This window comes from Quercus robur, chromosome 8, assembly GCF_932294415.1.
Source record: "Quercus robur chromosome 8, dhQueRobu3.1, whole genome shotgun sequence".
Taxonomy (NCBI): domain Eukaryota; kingdom Viridiplantae; phylum Streptophyta; class Magnoliopsida; order Fagales; family Fagaceae; genus Quercus; species Quercus robur.
Window position 1 is genome coordinate 35,839,835 of NC_065541.1, and position 12,816 is coordinate 35,852,650.

General features: G+C 37.0%; 2 protein-coding genes across 2 annotated transcripts; one reads left to right on the forward strand and one right to left on the reverse strand.

Moving 5' to 3' along the window:
- Positions 1 to 2,008: 2,008 nt before the first annotated feature.
- LOC126695348 (autophagy-related protein 8C-like) lies at positions 2,009 to 4,408 on the reverse strand. The gene is made up of 6 exons (XM_050392053.1): positions 4,269 to 4,408; positions 4,099 to 4,146; positions 3,442 to 3,497; positions 3,300 to 3,352; positions 2,407 to 2,525; positions 2,009 to 2,320 (listed from the first exon to the last, which is right to left on the reverse strand). Exons 2-6 carry the CDS (start codon positions 4,133 to 4,135, stop codon positions 2,226 to 2,228), a joined length of 360 nt encoding a protein of 119 aa, XP_050248010.1. The 5' UTR covers positions 4,136 to 4,146; positions 4,269 to 4,408; the 3' UTR covers positions 2,009 to 2,225.
- Positions 4,409 to 9,243: 4,835 nt separating this feature from the next.
- LOC126696213 (uncharacterized) lies at positions 9,244 to 11,532 on the forward strand. Its single transcript, XM_050392987.1, has 4 exons — positions 9,244 to 9,679; positions 9,902 to 10,098; positions 10,222 to 10,274; positions 10,356 to 11,532. Exons 1-4 carry the CDS (start codon positions 9,244 to 9,246, stop codon positions 11,530 to 11,532), a joined length of 1,863 nt encoding a protein of 620 aa, XP_050248944.1.
- Positions 11,533 to 12,816: the final 1,284 nt, after the last annotated feature.

Sequence of the window (12,816 nt, forward strand, 5' to 3'; positions counted from 1 at the left end):
ACTATTTCTGTCTCCCAGAATGGTCTGTATAACAGCCGAGTCTATATAATTGTTGGAGCTTTTCGTAATAATCTCACAGGAAAACACTTTTTAGTTTTTAATAGTAAGAGTTACCATTAAACCATAGAAAAATAGAAAACAATACACATTACAACACCTCTAAAACCAGTGACGGCTCCAGGTTATATTTTTAGGGGATCAATAAGAAGATGCATTTTGGGTAAACAATGAATCTTGCGGTCTATGCGATTTTCTTATCATAAATTTGTTCATAGTAGGTATTAGCAAGAGAATAAAAGATATGAAGTGTTGCATTCACAAATTTTTCACAATACTTTTTCAAAAAATCTTAGGTAATAAGTTGTCATTAGTTCTAATTCAAACCCACTACTAAAATTATTTTTTTTCTATCAATAACAATCTGTCACTTAGAATTTGTTATGAAAATGTTATGAACATAGCGTTTCTCATATAAGATAAACTATAATTTCATTACATATTGTTTCGTAATACAACAAATATACTAATTATTATTGCTAAGATTAGGGCCCATTTGGTACATGTGTTTAAACACATGTTTTCAGTTTTTAAATAACATTATATGTATTTTCACACACTTTTTCATTCACATATATTTTCAAAAAATACAAACAATATTACTAGAACAACATTACCAAACGGGCTTTAAATCTTTGAAATCATCTATTATTTTTAAATACAATAAACCTTATAATTATTGTTGTTTAGTGAACTCCAAGCAAGATCTAAATGATTTTTTTTTTTTTAAGATTTAAGCTGAACAAATTTATACTTTTGTTGTTAGACTCTATTTTTTTTTTCCCCATATTTTAGATCAAATTGGTTTGTTATGATTTTTGTGTGTGTGTGTGTTTTTAAAAATACCAAGACATTGTCAAAATAATCATATTCAAGTTTATTTCATTTGGGCTTAAAAAAAAAGGTTTAGGGTTTAAAATTTTATTTTAAGAGGGTAAAAAAAAATAATATGCAATTTTTTTTTTTTGGGCCCAGCTCAATGGGGTTCATTTGAACCCCCTGGACTATACCTAAAGACGCCTATGTCTAAAACACGATACAATCACTAAACTATCACTAAACTAAAAATTGTTTTCAAATCCTCCAGGGGGTCTGCGAAGATAGATTTTGTAATAGTAAAGCAACTACGTTTGGCAAGTACATTTGCTTCTCACGCAAATGTGAAGACAGATTTTGCAACAGTAAAACAATCACGCTTGACAAGTACATTTGCTTCTCACGCAAAGCTGCTTCTCACGCAAGCCAATTATGCAAAGGATCAGGCCTTCACCGGCCAAGTAAGTCTAGGGACACATCCTAGTTCACGAGAAATACATTTGCACATCTATTTGCTTCCCACGCAAACCAATTATGCAAAGGACCAACCTTCATCGACCAAGTAAGTCTTGGCACATGGGAGTGAACCCCACTCCCCACAAGTGAGAGCGATGATACATATATTAATATCACCTCCAAGCAGACACGCAAAAACATATGTTTAAGTGTGAAGTTGTAATTGATGTGCTTAAATATTTTTTATTCAACAAGTACTCATGGTGGTCCCATGTATAATTACTTAAAATTCAATCCCACGATAACACTGAAGCATATTGTGAAGTTGGGGGGTGGGTGCGTCAACAGGCAGACTAGTCACTGACCACATCTTGTAAAATTCTATCATTAGATGTGCCATTGTTTATTAACGATGCCAATAACAATTTCTGCACCAGGTCCAACTTCTAAAACTATTATCTCAAACTGGACGACTAGATGGAGGCCATCCTTTGCCCGTGGTGCTCAAGAAACCAGTCCATTTGCCATTATCATCCCTGTTCTGCTTTCAACCCTCCACTTCTATCAATTGATTCAATACCTCCTCCGCCCTCCCCTTTTTTTTCCCACATACCCATCGGTGTTGAGCTTATGCCAACCCCAGAACTCTAAAATACAAAGTCAAGCGCACACACATCCATAGAGATGCACAAACAATTCATTTACTTAAAATAGTCATTCACCCTAATCATAAAGGAGGTAGTCAAACTGGCAAGAGTATACATTGATCCAAACCATAGTGTACTGCCTAGAACATCAATCTAACGAACTGCAGAGAATTTACATCTAATCTAATTCCATCATTTTCTTAGTTTTATTTGCAATTCCTATTCACATAGATGCAACTTAATCACAATTCAGCAAATCCCAAAGGTGTTCTCGCCACTGTAGGTCATATAAAGGAAACCATCTTCTTCCTTATTTTCCTCATAAATTGCAGACATCATAGCCGCTGCAATAAAAAACCAATACCCCAAATCATAAAAGTGAAAAGGAAGGGAGTGCAAATTTGGAAACAAAAAATAGTGACTATCTTACCAGTGGGTGGTAGAATGTTCTTGACAAAAATGAATATGGCCTTCTCAGGACTTAACTTGATCCTCTTCCGAACCACATACACAAACTGGCCAACAGTCAAATCAGCAGGAACCAGATACCTACATTCATCCCAACGGAGCACATTTAATTTCAGATTCAGTAAAAAGAATGGAAAGGCCTGGAGAACGAACACAATGTATGAACATAACCTTCCAAATCCACTCAGTGATAAATGAGAACTAAACTGCGAACTAGGAAATGGTTTTTTTTTTTTTTTTAATTAAACCCATGACCTTTCTTAGGAGGGGAGATCATTGGCCTAAACTATGAAATGATTACATGTGACTACTCTAGGAAACTTTTAAAACATATTAAAAGCATGTCAATATTTCTTGAGAATGCATCATGGACAATTTGTGATAAAAGGATTGGCACTGCATAAAATATCACAAGTACATGATATATATATATATATATGAGAGAGAGAGAACAAATACACAAATACCCATTTAACGACTAATAAAACTCAGAGATGCAAGCAGATAATAGCATCAACAAAAAGCATATTTAACTTGGTTTTTGTAAACCTAGTAGCTGTTACAAGTTTTTAATTCAAAAATTCTAACTTCGATGACAAAGTGATTATTCAAGATGTTCTATTAAAACAAATAATAATAACAATAAATTGCTTTAATTTCCTCTAGTGTCCAAAACAGAACTCAGCAAATGAATCCATAGGTTACATACAGTCCAAAAAGGATTCACATCTAAAGGCAAAAATTGCAATCAAACATAACATAATATTTCAAAATGAGAGCATTTTATGATTCCACAACATATCAAAACATTACAAATATATGGAAGTTGTAAAACAATGGCATAGAAGAACTGACTTCTTCTTATCAATGTCAGGCACATCACTCTTTTCAGCCCTCTCTACAATCACCTACACCAGGCAACCATTTATGTTAGGATCAAAACTAAAACTAAAACTAAAACAGACACACACACACACACACAAAACAACAATCATACTGGAATTCTATCTGGGTACTTCTCTCTGATGCGTGCAGCTTCAGCCTGCCTCCTCTCTGACATATAGAAGAACACAAACATTAACACATAGAGCATAGTAGAATTATATACATAAGCCTATATACAGAAACGCACAATGCATCTAAATATAAACACAATGTGTGTGTGTAAATATATATTAAGTGCATATGCCTAAGGTTCTTAACACACCAATTGATTACAGTAAGCATAACAAGACGGCTAAATACCTATACAATAATTTCCCAATTGCAAAATAAGCAATTAGACAAGAAAACTTACATAAAAGTACAATAGAACATCATAATCACCAAACCCATTTATATTAACCTAAAAAAATTAAAAACAATTTAAATAAATTTAAAAAATAATAAAAAATAAAACCTAGACCAAAAATAGAAAATTCCAAAATCCCCGTTAGGGCTAATCAAAATAAAAAAATTCTGAACCTAACAAAGCGTGACCCAAATTTGAGAATTGCCTTTCAAGGAAGAGAGAGAAAATATGAAAATTTTCTAGGAATCTAAATCAGTGATCCTACGGCCGAAAATCTAGCCCAAAATATTAAAAATCTAGGGTTCCTCAACATGATCAAACGCAATTATCTCTAATAAAAAATCAATACAAAAAAGCACGAACCAAGTGGGTGCTCCATCTTAAAGGAACTCTTGGCCATGGCGACAAATTCTGCAACCAAAAAAAAATTGTAAATTAGGGTTTGTCAGTTTGATATCAAATTATCAATGAAGCAATCGATCAAATCAGATTCTAAAAAGCCAAAGAAAAAAATAAAATAAATAATTTTATACCAAATTGGGGAGAGAGAGAGAGAGATTGATTGACTTGAGATCCCAAAAAGAGGGGCGAAAAAACGAGAAAAGGACAATTGACCCGAACTGGAAGCGAAGGGAATTCTTTAAATAGATACGGTTCGTTTATAGAAGGGCTCTTAAACTTTGTCGTTTTGATTTTTTAATATAAGTTTTTTTTTTTTTAATTTTAAATATGGTATTTTTTTACAAAAATTTTGGTTTTGACTTAACTTTTTTTTACTTTCTTTAGCCACAAATGGCTAGTGAATTTTTATTTTATCGAATTATTATTGGCCAAATTAGTAAATATTGAACTATATATATTATTATAATTCCATAGGTGGGTGAGGGATAATTTAAAACCTTAAATGTCTCATTGGATAATATCAAAATATGACAAGTAATTGATATTACAATTTGTAACCATTAAAAAAAAAATGTTTTTTCTTTAATTTTTAAATGATTAAACCTCTTGTCAACTTTTGCAAGCCTGTACCACAATTATTTGAATCACGATGTTAATTTGCATTCATGAGAAAGTTTAATAAATTATAATTAGGTATTAATAGACTTTTATTTTTTTACTAAATATGAAATTTAATAATTATGGTACTTATTAATATTTTTATTTTTTGTTTAAATATGAAATTTGATAATTTTAATAGCTATTAATAAAAAATTATGGTAGTTATTAATAGTTTGTCTGGTGGCCAAAGCTGTCATTCTAACAATCGGTGCTGACAATTCAATCACCAGAGGCATCGCTCTGGCGGTGATGGTCGCCAGCAATTCGGATCTCCAGCACCAATGGTTTTAGTGGCTAATAAGCCACCAATTTTGGTAATTTACTTGAAAAATTTTACTTGTCATACCCATAGTTGTCAGTATCGTACAATACGTGATACGTATCGTATCGTGTGTAAAAAGTTTCGTATCGTATCGGCGTATCGTAAGTGCTCATGAATCATATTGTATCGTTAAATCATACATATCGTACGATACATAAAAAAGTGCTTTAAAATGATACTTTTTGTTAAAATTTGTACTTTTATTTGAATCTAACAAGTTGTTAGACTTGTTTTTAACACAAAATTATTAGTTTATTTAATTTGGCCTAATAAAATAACATATTCATAAGTTTTTTTCCCCTTTCTTTTTCCTATAAAATTTAGACTACACAGTAGCCACTTACACGCTACTTTAATATTTGCAAATTTATTTTCTATACTATGAATAAGATATTAATTGACAATATAATTATTTTTTTATTTTTTGTCATTATTGTTACAAGTCCAAAAAACTAGAATGCCAAGAATAATTTTTTTTAATTATTAAAATAAAAAGAATAAGGAGAGATAGTAAATGTTAATGACGATGAAAAATTTTTAATGAAGAAATAAGTTTGCAAAATGATAAACATGATGACAGCATTGACTTAGATGAGGTTTATTAGGCAATGTGATGAAAATAAATTATTATTTTTTGATCATTTGTAATATATTATCATTTTTAAATTTAAACCATTTTGAATGTGTATGTTATAAACACATGCTAGGTTGATTTATTTAGTTAGCTTGTTAAATATTATTACATAAGTGATGAATAAATTAGTCATTAGTTCAATATATTTAAAATTTATAATGAATATACCATTTATATATGTATATTTATAATTTTTTTATAAATTTTATTAAGTGTTTGTATATCTTACGATACATGATACGGAAAAATAAAAAATCAATTCACGATACTATTCACGTTTTGGCAACTATGGTCATACCAAATACTTGAAGGACACGTTTGGTAGATTGTAATAGACACTATAATGTAATAGATATTCATATGGCATAACTATTCGGTTTGGTTATACTTTTATTACAATGAATAGTTATTCCTTATGAATAGCTATTCTTCAAAATGAAGAATAACTATTCCTTATCAAAAGTATTGAATGTCTATTTCTTCACCTTATATAATAAGGGCACGTTTAGTAGACTGTAATAGGCACTGTAATGTAATAGTTATTCCTATAGTTTAGCTATTCAATAGTTTTGTTCTGTTTTTATTACAAGGAATAGTCATTCCTTATAAATAACTATTCTTTAAAATAAGGAATAATTATTCCTCTCTAAAAGGGTTGTAATAACTATTCCTTAGTATATGTAATATTTTATAACATTAATATATTTCCAAATAAATAAACTTTCCATATCCACCTAACAATTATGAAAATAAAAAATCGTCAAAAAAATAACTCATCTCTCTAAAATTTAAAATATATTATTTTCTAGGAAATATATTTGTATGAATGAGATATTTCCTAAAATAGATCATAAGTTTTATTCTAATGTTACAACTCACAACCAAACTAATGAATAGGTTTAGTTATTCCATTACATCACATTTTATTCCTGGTAATAAAGATTACCATTCCTGTTAATTTCCACATTCAGTGTACCAAACGTACCCTAACTTTTTTTAAAAATTTCCTATAAAGCCATTAGTTGACACATCTTCAAAATGAAAGAAAATAAATTTTCCTTATTGTTAATTATTAGCTCTATTTTGAACACCCTAAAATAAGTGTATTTTAGGAAATTTTACTTAAAAATGATTTTGATGGTGTCACAAATCATCCAACTCCATAACTCGTTCATATGTCTCGTCCAACGAAAGACAAGCTATGATAAATCAAATAGGCGAAGTGAATGTTCCAAGCGTCCTGGCTAACCTCGTCCGTCTATGGACGGACGATACTTCATGGGAATCTTACTCATCGTCATTCAAGCAAGGGCAAGCCATCCAAGATGGTCTCGTCCATCTTTTACTAAAGATGGACGAGTTCACATGGAACGGCCCGTCCAACCTAGGTAACTTCCATAAGCGGTTATGGAAGTTACCCTCAATTCTCCGGACTCCTCGACGTTGGGAACGGTTACTAAACAGATAACCGTTCCACACGTACTATATAAGGATTTTTCGATGAAGGGTAAGGGATTTAGACAATTTTACTTTGAGAAAATACTCCTTCCTTACAGAGTTCAAAGGTAACTAACTTCATCATCGGAGGACTTTTGGCCGGTCCCCTCTGATTCAGTGTTCTTTGTATTACAGGATATTGCCCAAAGATCATCGTTCGAGTCTTGTCAACCTACTGATATCCAAGGAATTATCAGTTGGCGCCGTCTGTGGGGAGAGATTGTTTCACAATTTACTTCTCCGTGACAAAGGGTTGATGGTTCGGACTAGATCGAGGGCTACTAGCCCAAGCCATCAGGGAAGCAGCAACCCACATCGCGATCGCCAGTCTACACCGGTCATGCAGGCATCATCTGTCCAACATGCGCAATCTATGGCGGACGCTATGGCGGAGTTGACTCGCTAAAACCAAGAGTTAAGAATGGAGATTAATATGAGGAGGCAAACACATGAAGAACGTGAAGGAGGACAAACACAGAGTCATGGCGGTAGAGAGAATACCGAAATTGGAAGTCAGTTTAGAGGCACCACTTCACGAACGGTACCACACTTGAAGGAAGAAATGGACCAAATGAAGAGAGTTATGGAGGAAATGAAAGAGAATATGAGAAGGGCTAATCCGATAGAAGATTTGGTTTACAGAATTGATTCCCCCTTTACGACTTCTATCAACGGTCACCCCCTACCATCAAAGTTCAAGTTGCCTTCTCTGGATTCATATGATGGAACACGTGACCCGTTTGATCACATAGCCACTTTCAAGACCACCATGCATCTTCAAGGGGTGCCTGATGAGATAATTTGTAGAGCCTTCCCTACCACCCTTAAGGGTTCGGCACGAGTTTGATTCAGCAAAATACCCCCAAATTCGGTGAGTTCTTTTGAAGAGTTAAGCAAGTTCTTTGTTAACAATTTCATTGGGGGACAAAGGCACAAGCATTCCTCGTCCAGTCTGTTGACAATAGAGCAGGGAGAGAACGAGAGCCTTCGGTCATTCATCACCCGTTTCAACAGAAAAGCCCTTAGTGTGGATGAAGCAGATGATAAGCTCCTATTGGCGGCCTTCCATAATGGGGTGAATTCGGATCTGTTTATACAAAAACTCTATGAAAAAGAGCCCTAGTCCATAGCCGAACTCGTCCATTTGGCTCAAAATTTTATGAATGCAGAAGACGCGATCATTGCTAAGAAGAGGAAGAGGTCTGAAAGAATGGACGCAAATCCCTGTCACCATCACGAGCAAGGTACTCGTCCAAAGAAGGGACGGACGGAGGAAAGGAGAGACCGAGAAAGTAAGAAGCCAGGCCCTTCAGTACGGAACCAGCAATATACCCCTTTAAACGCCCCACTTGAGCAAGTCTTTATGCAAATCAAGGATGATCCTTCCCTGAAATGGCCGGAGAAAATGAAGGGGGATCCCAACAAGCGCAATAGGAACAAGTATTGTCGCTTCCATAAGGATCATGGTCATGACACAGACGAGTGTTTCGATTTAAAGCAAAAAATTGAAAATCTTATAAGGCAAGGGAAGTTGAGGGGTTTCCTTGGACGAGACCAGAGGGACGAGAAACAGAAAGGGAAGATGGAAGAATCATCACGACCACCACTCGGAGAAATAAGAGTCATTATTGGGGGAAGTTCAACTGGCCAGTCGTCCAAGTCCAAGAAAGCATACTTGAAGGTAGTATAGAGCGTCCAACTTTCTGGACGATCACCTAGAGCAAGGTCCACGGACGAGCAGACAATCACTTTCACGGACGAGGACACTGACAGAATTCATCACCCCCATGATGATGCTCTCGTCATCTCCTTATTAATTGCAAACTACACAACTAGAAGAGTGCTTGTGGACAACGGAAGCTCAGCAGACATTTTATATTATCCAGCTTTTCAGTAGATGAGATTAGGACGAGACCAGCTTCGTCCAGTGAACTCCCCTCTAGTAGGCTTTGGTGGGATGAAAGTGCAACCAGTGGGTACTATTTCCTTATCCATGGTAGTGGGGGCATACTCACGACAAATCACCAAGGATATGAACTTCCTTGTGGTAGATTGTCCATCCTTCTACAACGCCATAATTGGGAGACCAACTTTGAATAGTTGGAAGGCCGTTACCTCTACTTACCACTTATCAATCAAGTTTCCAACAGAATACGGGGTAAGGCAGGTACAAGGGGACCAACTGGCAGCAAGAGAATGTTACCTGGCCATGTTGGCCATGGATGAACAAGTTCAAGCCATGAATATTGAAGAAAAGAAGGTTGTAGCAGAGCCTATTGAAGCATTGGAAGACATTTCCTTAGATGAAGATAACCCTGAGAGGTGTACCAGGGTTGGAGCAGATTTAGAAGAGAAGATTAAAAAGGACCTCGTCCAGTTTTTGAAGAAAAACATTGATGTGTTTGCGTGGAGTCACGAGAATATGTCGGGTATAGACCCTAGTGTCATTACCCACTATTTGAATGTATGTCCTTCCTCCAAGCCTGTGCGGCAAAAGAAGAGGGTGTTTGCCCCTGAGAGAGATGGTGCAATCAAGGACGAAGTCCAAAAGCTGATGGTAGCGAAGTTCATTCGGGAAGTGTACTACCCGGATTGGTTGGCCAATGTAGTAATGGTCAAAAAGGCAAATGGCAAATGGAAAATGTGCGTAGATTTCACTGATCTGAACAAGGCTTGCCCCAAGGATAGTTATCCCCTGCCGCACATTGACCAGTTAGTAGACTCAACTGCAGGCCACAAATTGCTTAGCTTCATGGATGCCTTTTCGGGATACAATCAGATAAGGATGGACGAGGCTGACCAAGAGAAGACATCTTTTGTCACCAGTCAAGGCTTATTCTGCTATAAGGTAATGTCATTTGGTTTAAAGAACGCAGGGGCGACATATCAGAGGTTGGTCAACCACATGTTTCGTCCGTAGATTGGGCGGAATATGGAAGTCTATGTAGATGACATGCTGGTGAAAAGTCAGGACGAGGGAAGGCATCTAGACGACCTGCAGGAGACATTTGACACACTGAGACAGTATCATATGAAGCTGAATCCTAGCAAATGTGCTTTTGGAGTATCGTCAGGGAAATTCCTTGGTTTTATGGTCTCCCACAGGGGAATTGAAGCAAATCCAGATAAAATTCAAGCAATATTGGACATGAAGCCACCGCAAAATACCAAGGAAATCCAATCCCTCACTGGACGAGTTGCCGCGCTTAACAGATTTGTCTCTAAAGCTACTGATAAATGTTTGCCATTTTTTAAGGTTCTCAAAAAAGCATTCGAATGGACCGATGAGTGTCAGAGAGCTTTCGAAGATTTGAAGGCATACCTTACCATGGCACCACTGCTGCGTCCATCAGTGGAGGGAGAGGAATTATATTTATACCTAGCGGTAACCTCGCATGCCGTGAGCTCAGCATTGATAAGAGAGGAAGATAAAGTGCAAAGACCTGTGTACTATACAAGCAAGGCATTGAAAGGAGCGGAAGGACGGTATCCACAAATGAAGAAATTAGCCTTCGCACTGATCACCGCTTCTAGGAAGCTGAGGCATTATTTCCAAACACATGTCATTAATGTCATGACAGATCATCCGCTCAAGAAGGCAATGAATAGACCGGAAGCTGCAAGACGATTAATCCAGTGGGTTGTAGAGCTCAGTGAGTTTGATATTAGGTATCAACCAAGGCATGCCATAAAAGCTCAAGCCCTAGCAGATTTCATTGCGGAGTTTACCCCAAGTCATAATGAGACAGAAGACAGTAAGAGATGGGTCATCCATGTGGATGGTTCGTCTACACGACATGCAGGAGGAATTGGTGTGGTCCTACAATCCCCTAAAGGAGATAAACCGAAACATAAAGTCCGTCTACAGTACCAAGCAACTAACAATGAAGTCGAATATGAAGCCCTCCTCAAAGGGCTAGAATTGGCTAAGTTTGTGGAAGCCAAGTCCATATGTGTCATGGGGGATTCTCAACTGATCATGGGGCAAGTAAATGGAATGTATGAAGCGAAGGAAGAACGAATGAAGAAATACCTTAGTAGGGTAATGCGCCTTGTGAAAAGATTTGAAAAAGCTGACTTCGTTCAAATCCCAAGGGAGGAGAACGTCGAAGCTGATACTATAGCAAAAGAAGCCTCAGCAAATGAATCAATAGACAAGTCAGATGAAGTTCAATATATGCCAAGTATAGATGTCCCGGAAGTACAACAGGTGGATAACAGAGAAAATTGGATGACCCCCATTATATCATACTTGAAAGACGGACGACTACCAGAAGAGTAGGACGAGGCCAGGAAGGTGAGGGTGAGATCAGCTAGATACGTCCTTATGAATGAAGTTCTATACAAGAGAGGCTTCTCTCAACCTTACCTTAGATGCTTAGCTCCGGATGAAGCAAACTACGTACTAAGAGAAGTTCATGAAGGGGCATGTGGCAATCACTCAGGAGCCAGATCACTTGTCCATAAGGTCGTCCGTGCAGGGTATTACTGGCCGAACATGCAAGTTGATGCTAAAGCATACGTTAAGGTCTACGACCAGTGCCAGTGGTTTAGTAACGTCCCCAGGCAACCATCGGAATACCTCACCCCAATGGTGGCACCGTGGCCTTTCGCACAATGGGGACTGGACATTTTGGGTCCCTTCCCTTTGGGAATAAGGCAGATGAAATTTTTAGTAGTGGGCATCGATTACTTCACCAAATGGGTGGAAGCAGAACCGTTGGCAAATATCACACAACAGAATGTGAAAAATTTCGTGTGGAAGAACATTGTGTGCAGATTTGGAATGCCGAAAGTATTGGTGTCTGACAACGGACAACAATTTGACAATGCACTCTTCAGGGACTTTTACTTACACTTTGGAATTTAGAACCATTATTCCTCGCCTGCACATCCCCAAGCCAACAGCCAAGTTGAAGTTGCAAACCGATCCTTGTTGAAAATCATCAAGACTCGGCTTGAGGGGGCAAAGGGAGTATGGCCAGATGAATTACCAGGAGTTTTATGGGCGTACAGGACCACAGTGAGAACCCCTACAGGGGAGACTCCTTTCAAGCTAGCCTATGGAAGCGATGCAGTCATACCTGCAGAAGTACATATGGCTAATCATAGGGTGATGATGTATCAAGACAAGGATAATGAGGACCAACTCCGTCTGAACCTCGATCTAATAGACGAGGTAAGGGCAAACGCAGAACACAGGGCAGCAAAGTACAAGAATCTCATGGCTAGGCAGTATGATGCGATGGTGAAGCCTAGGCGTTTCAACATAGGAGATCTCATCCTAAGAAAGGTCTCTTTGTCAACCAAAAACCCAGCACATGGGAAGTTGGGCCTAAACTAGGAAGGACTCTATAGAGTTATCAACTGTAAAAGGCAAGGATCCTACTACCTGGAGGCCCTGGACAGGAGAAAGTTGGAACATCCTTGGAATGTGGAGCACCTGAGGAGGTACTATCAGTAAAAGTGAACCTATGGACGAGCCTGGGTCTTGTCTGTCTACTAACGTTCTACTTATGTTTGATGCTGTTTGTGTTTAATACTACTATGTTTGATGCTATTTGTG

Coding starts and splice junctions, on each gene's coding strand:
- LOC126695348 (XM_050392053.1), bottom strand. CDS start 4,135: ATGGCCAAGAGTTCCTTTAAGATGGAGCACCCACTTG. Junction 3,353..3,441: donor AGTACCCAGATAGAATTCCA/GTATGATTGTTG, acceptor TGCCTGGTGTAG/GTGATTGTAGAGAGGGCTGA. Junction 2,321..2,406: donor GAACATTCTACCACCCACTG/GTAAGATAGTCA, acceptor TTTTTATTGCAG/CGGCTATGATGTCTGCAATT.
- LOC126696213 (XM_050392987.1), top strand. CDS start 9,244: ATGGTAGTGGGGGCATACTCACGACAAATCACCAAGGATATGAACTTC. Junction 10,099..10,221: donor AAGGCTTATTCTGCTATAAG/GTAATGTCATTT, acceptor GTGAAAAGTCAG/GACGAGGGAAGGCATCTAGA. Junction 10,275..10,355: donor ACATTTGACACACTGAGACA/GTATCATATGAA, acceptor GGTCTCCCACAG/GGGAATTGAAGCAAATCCAG.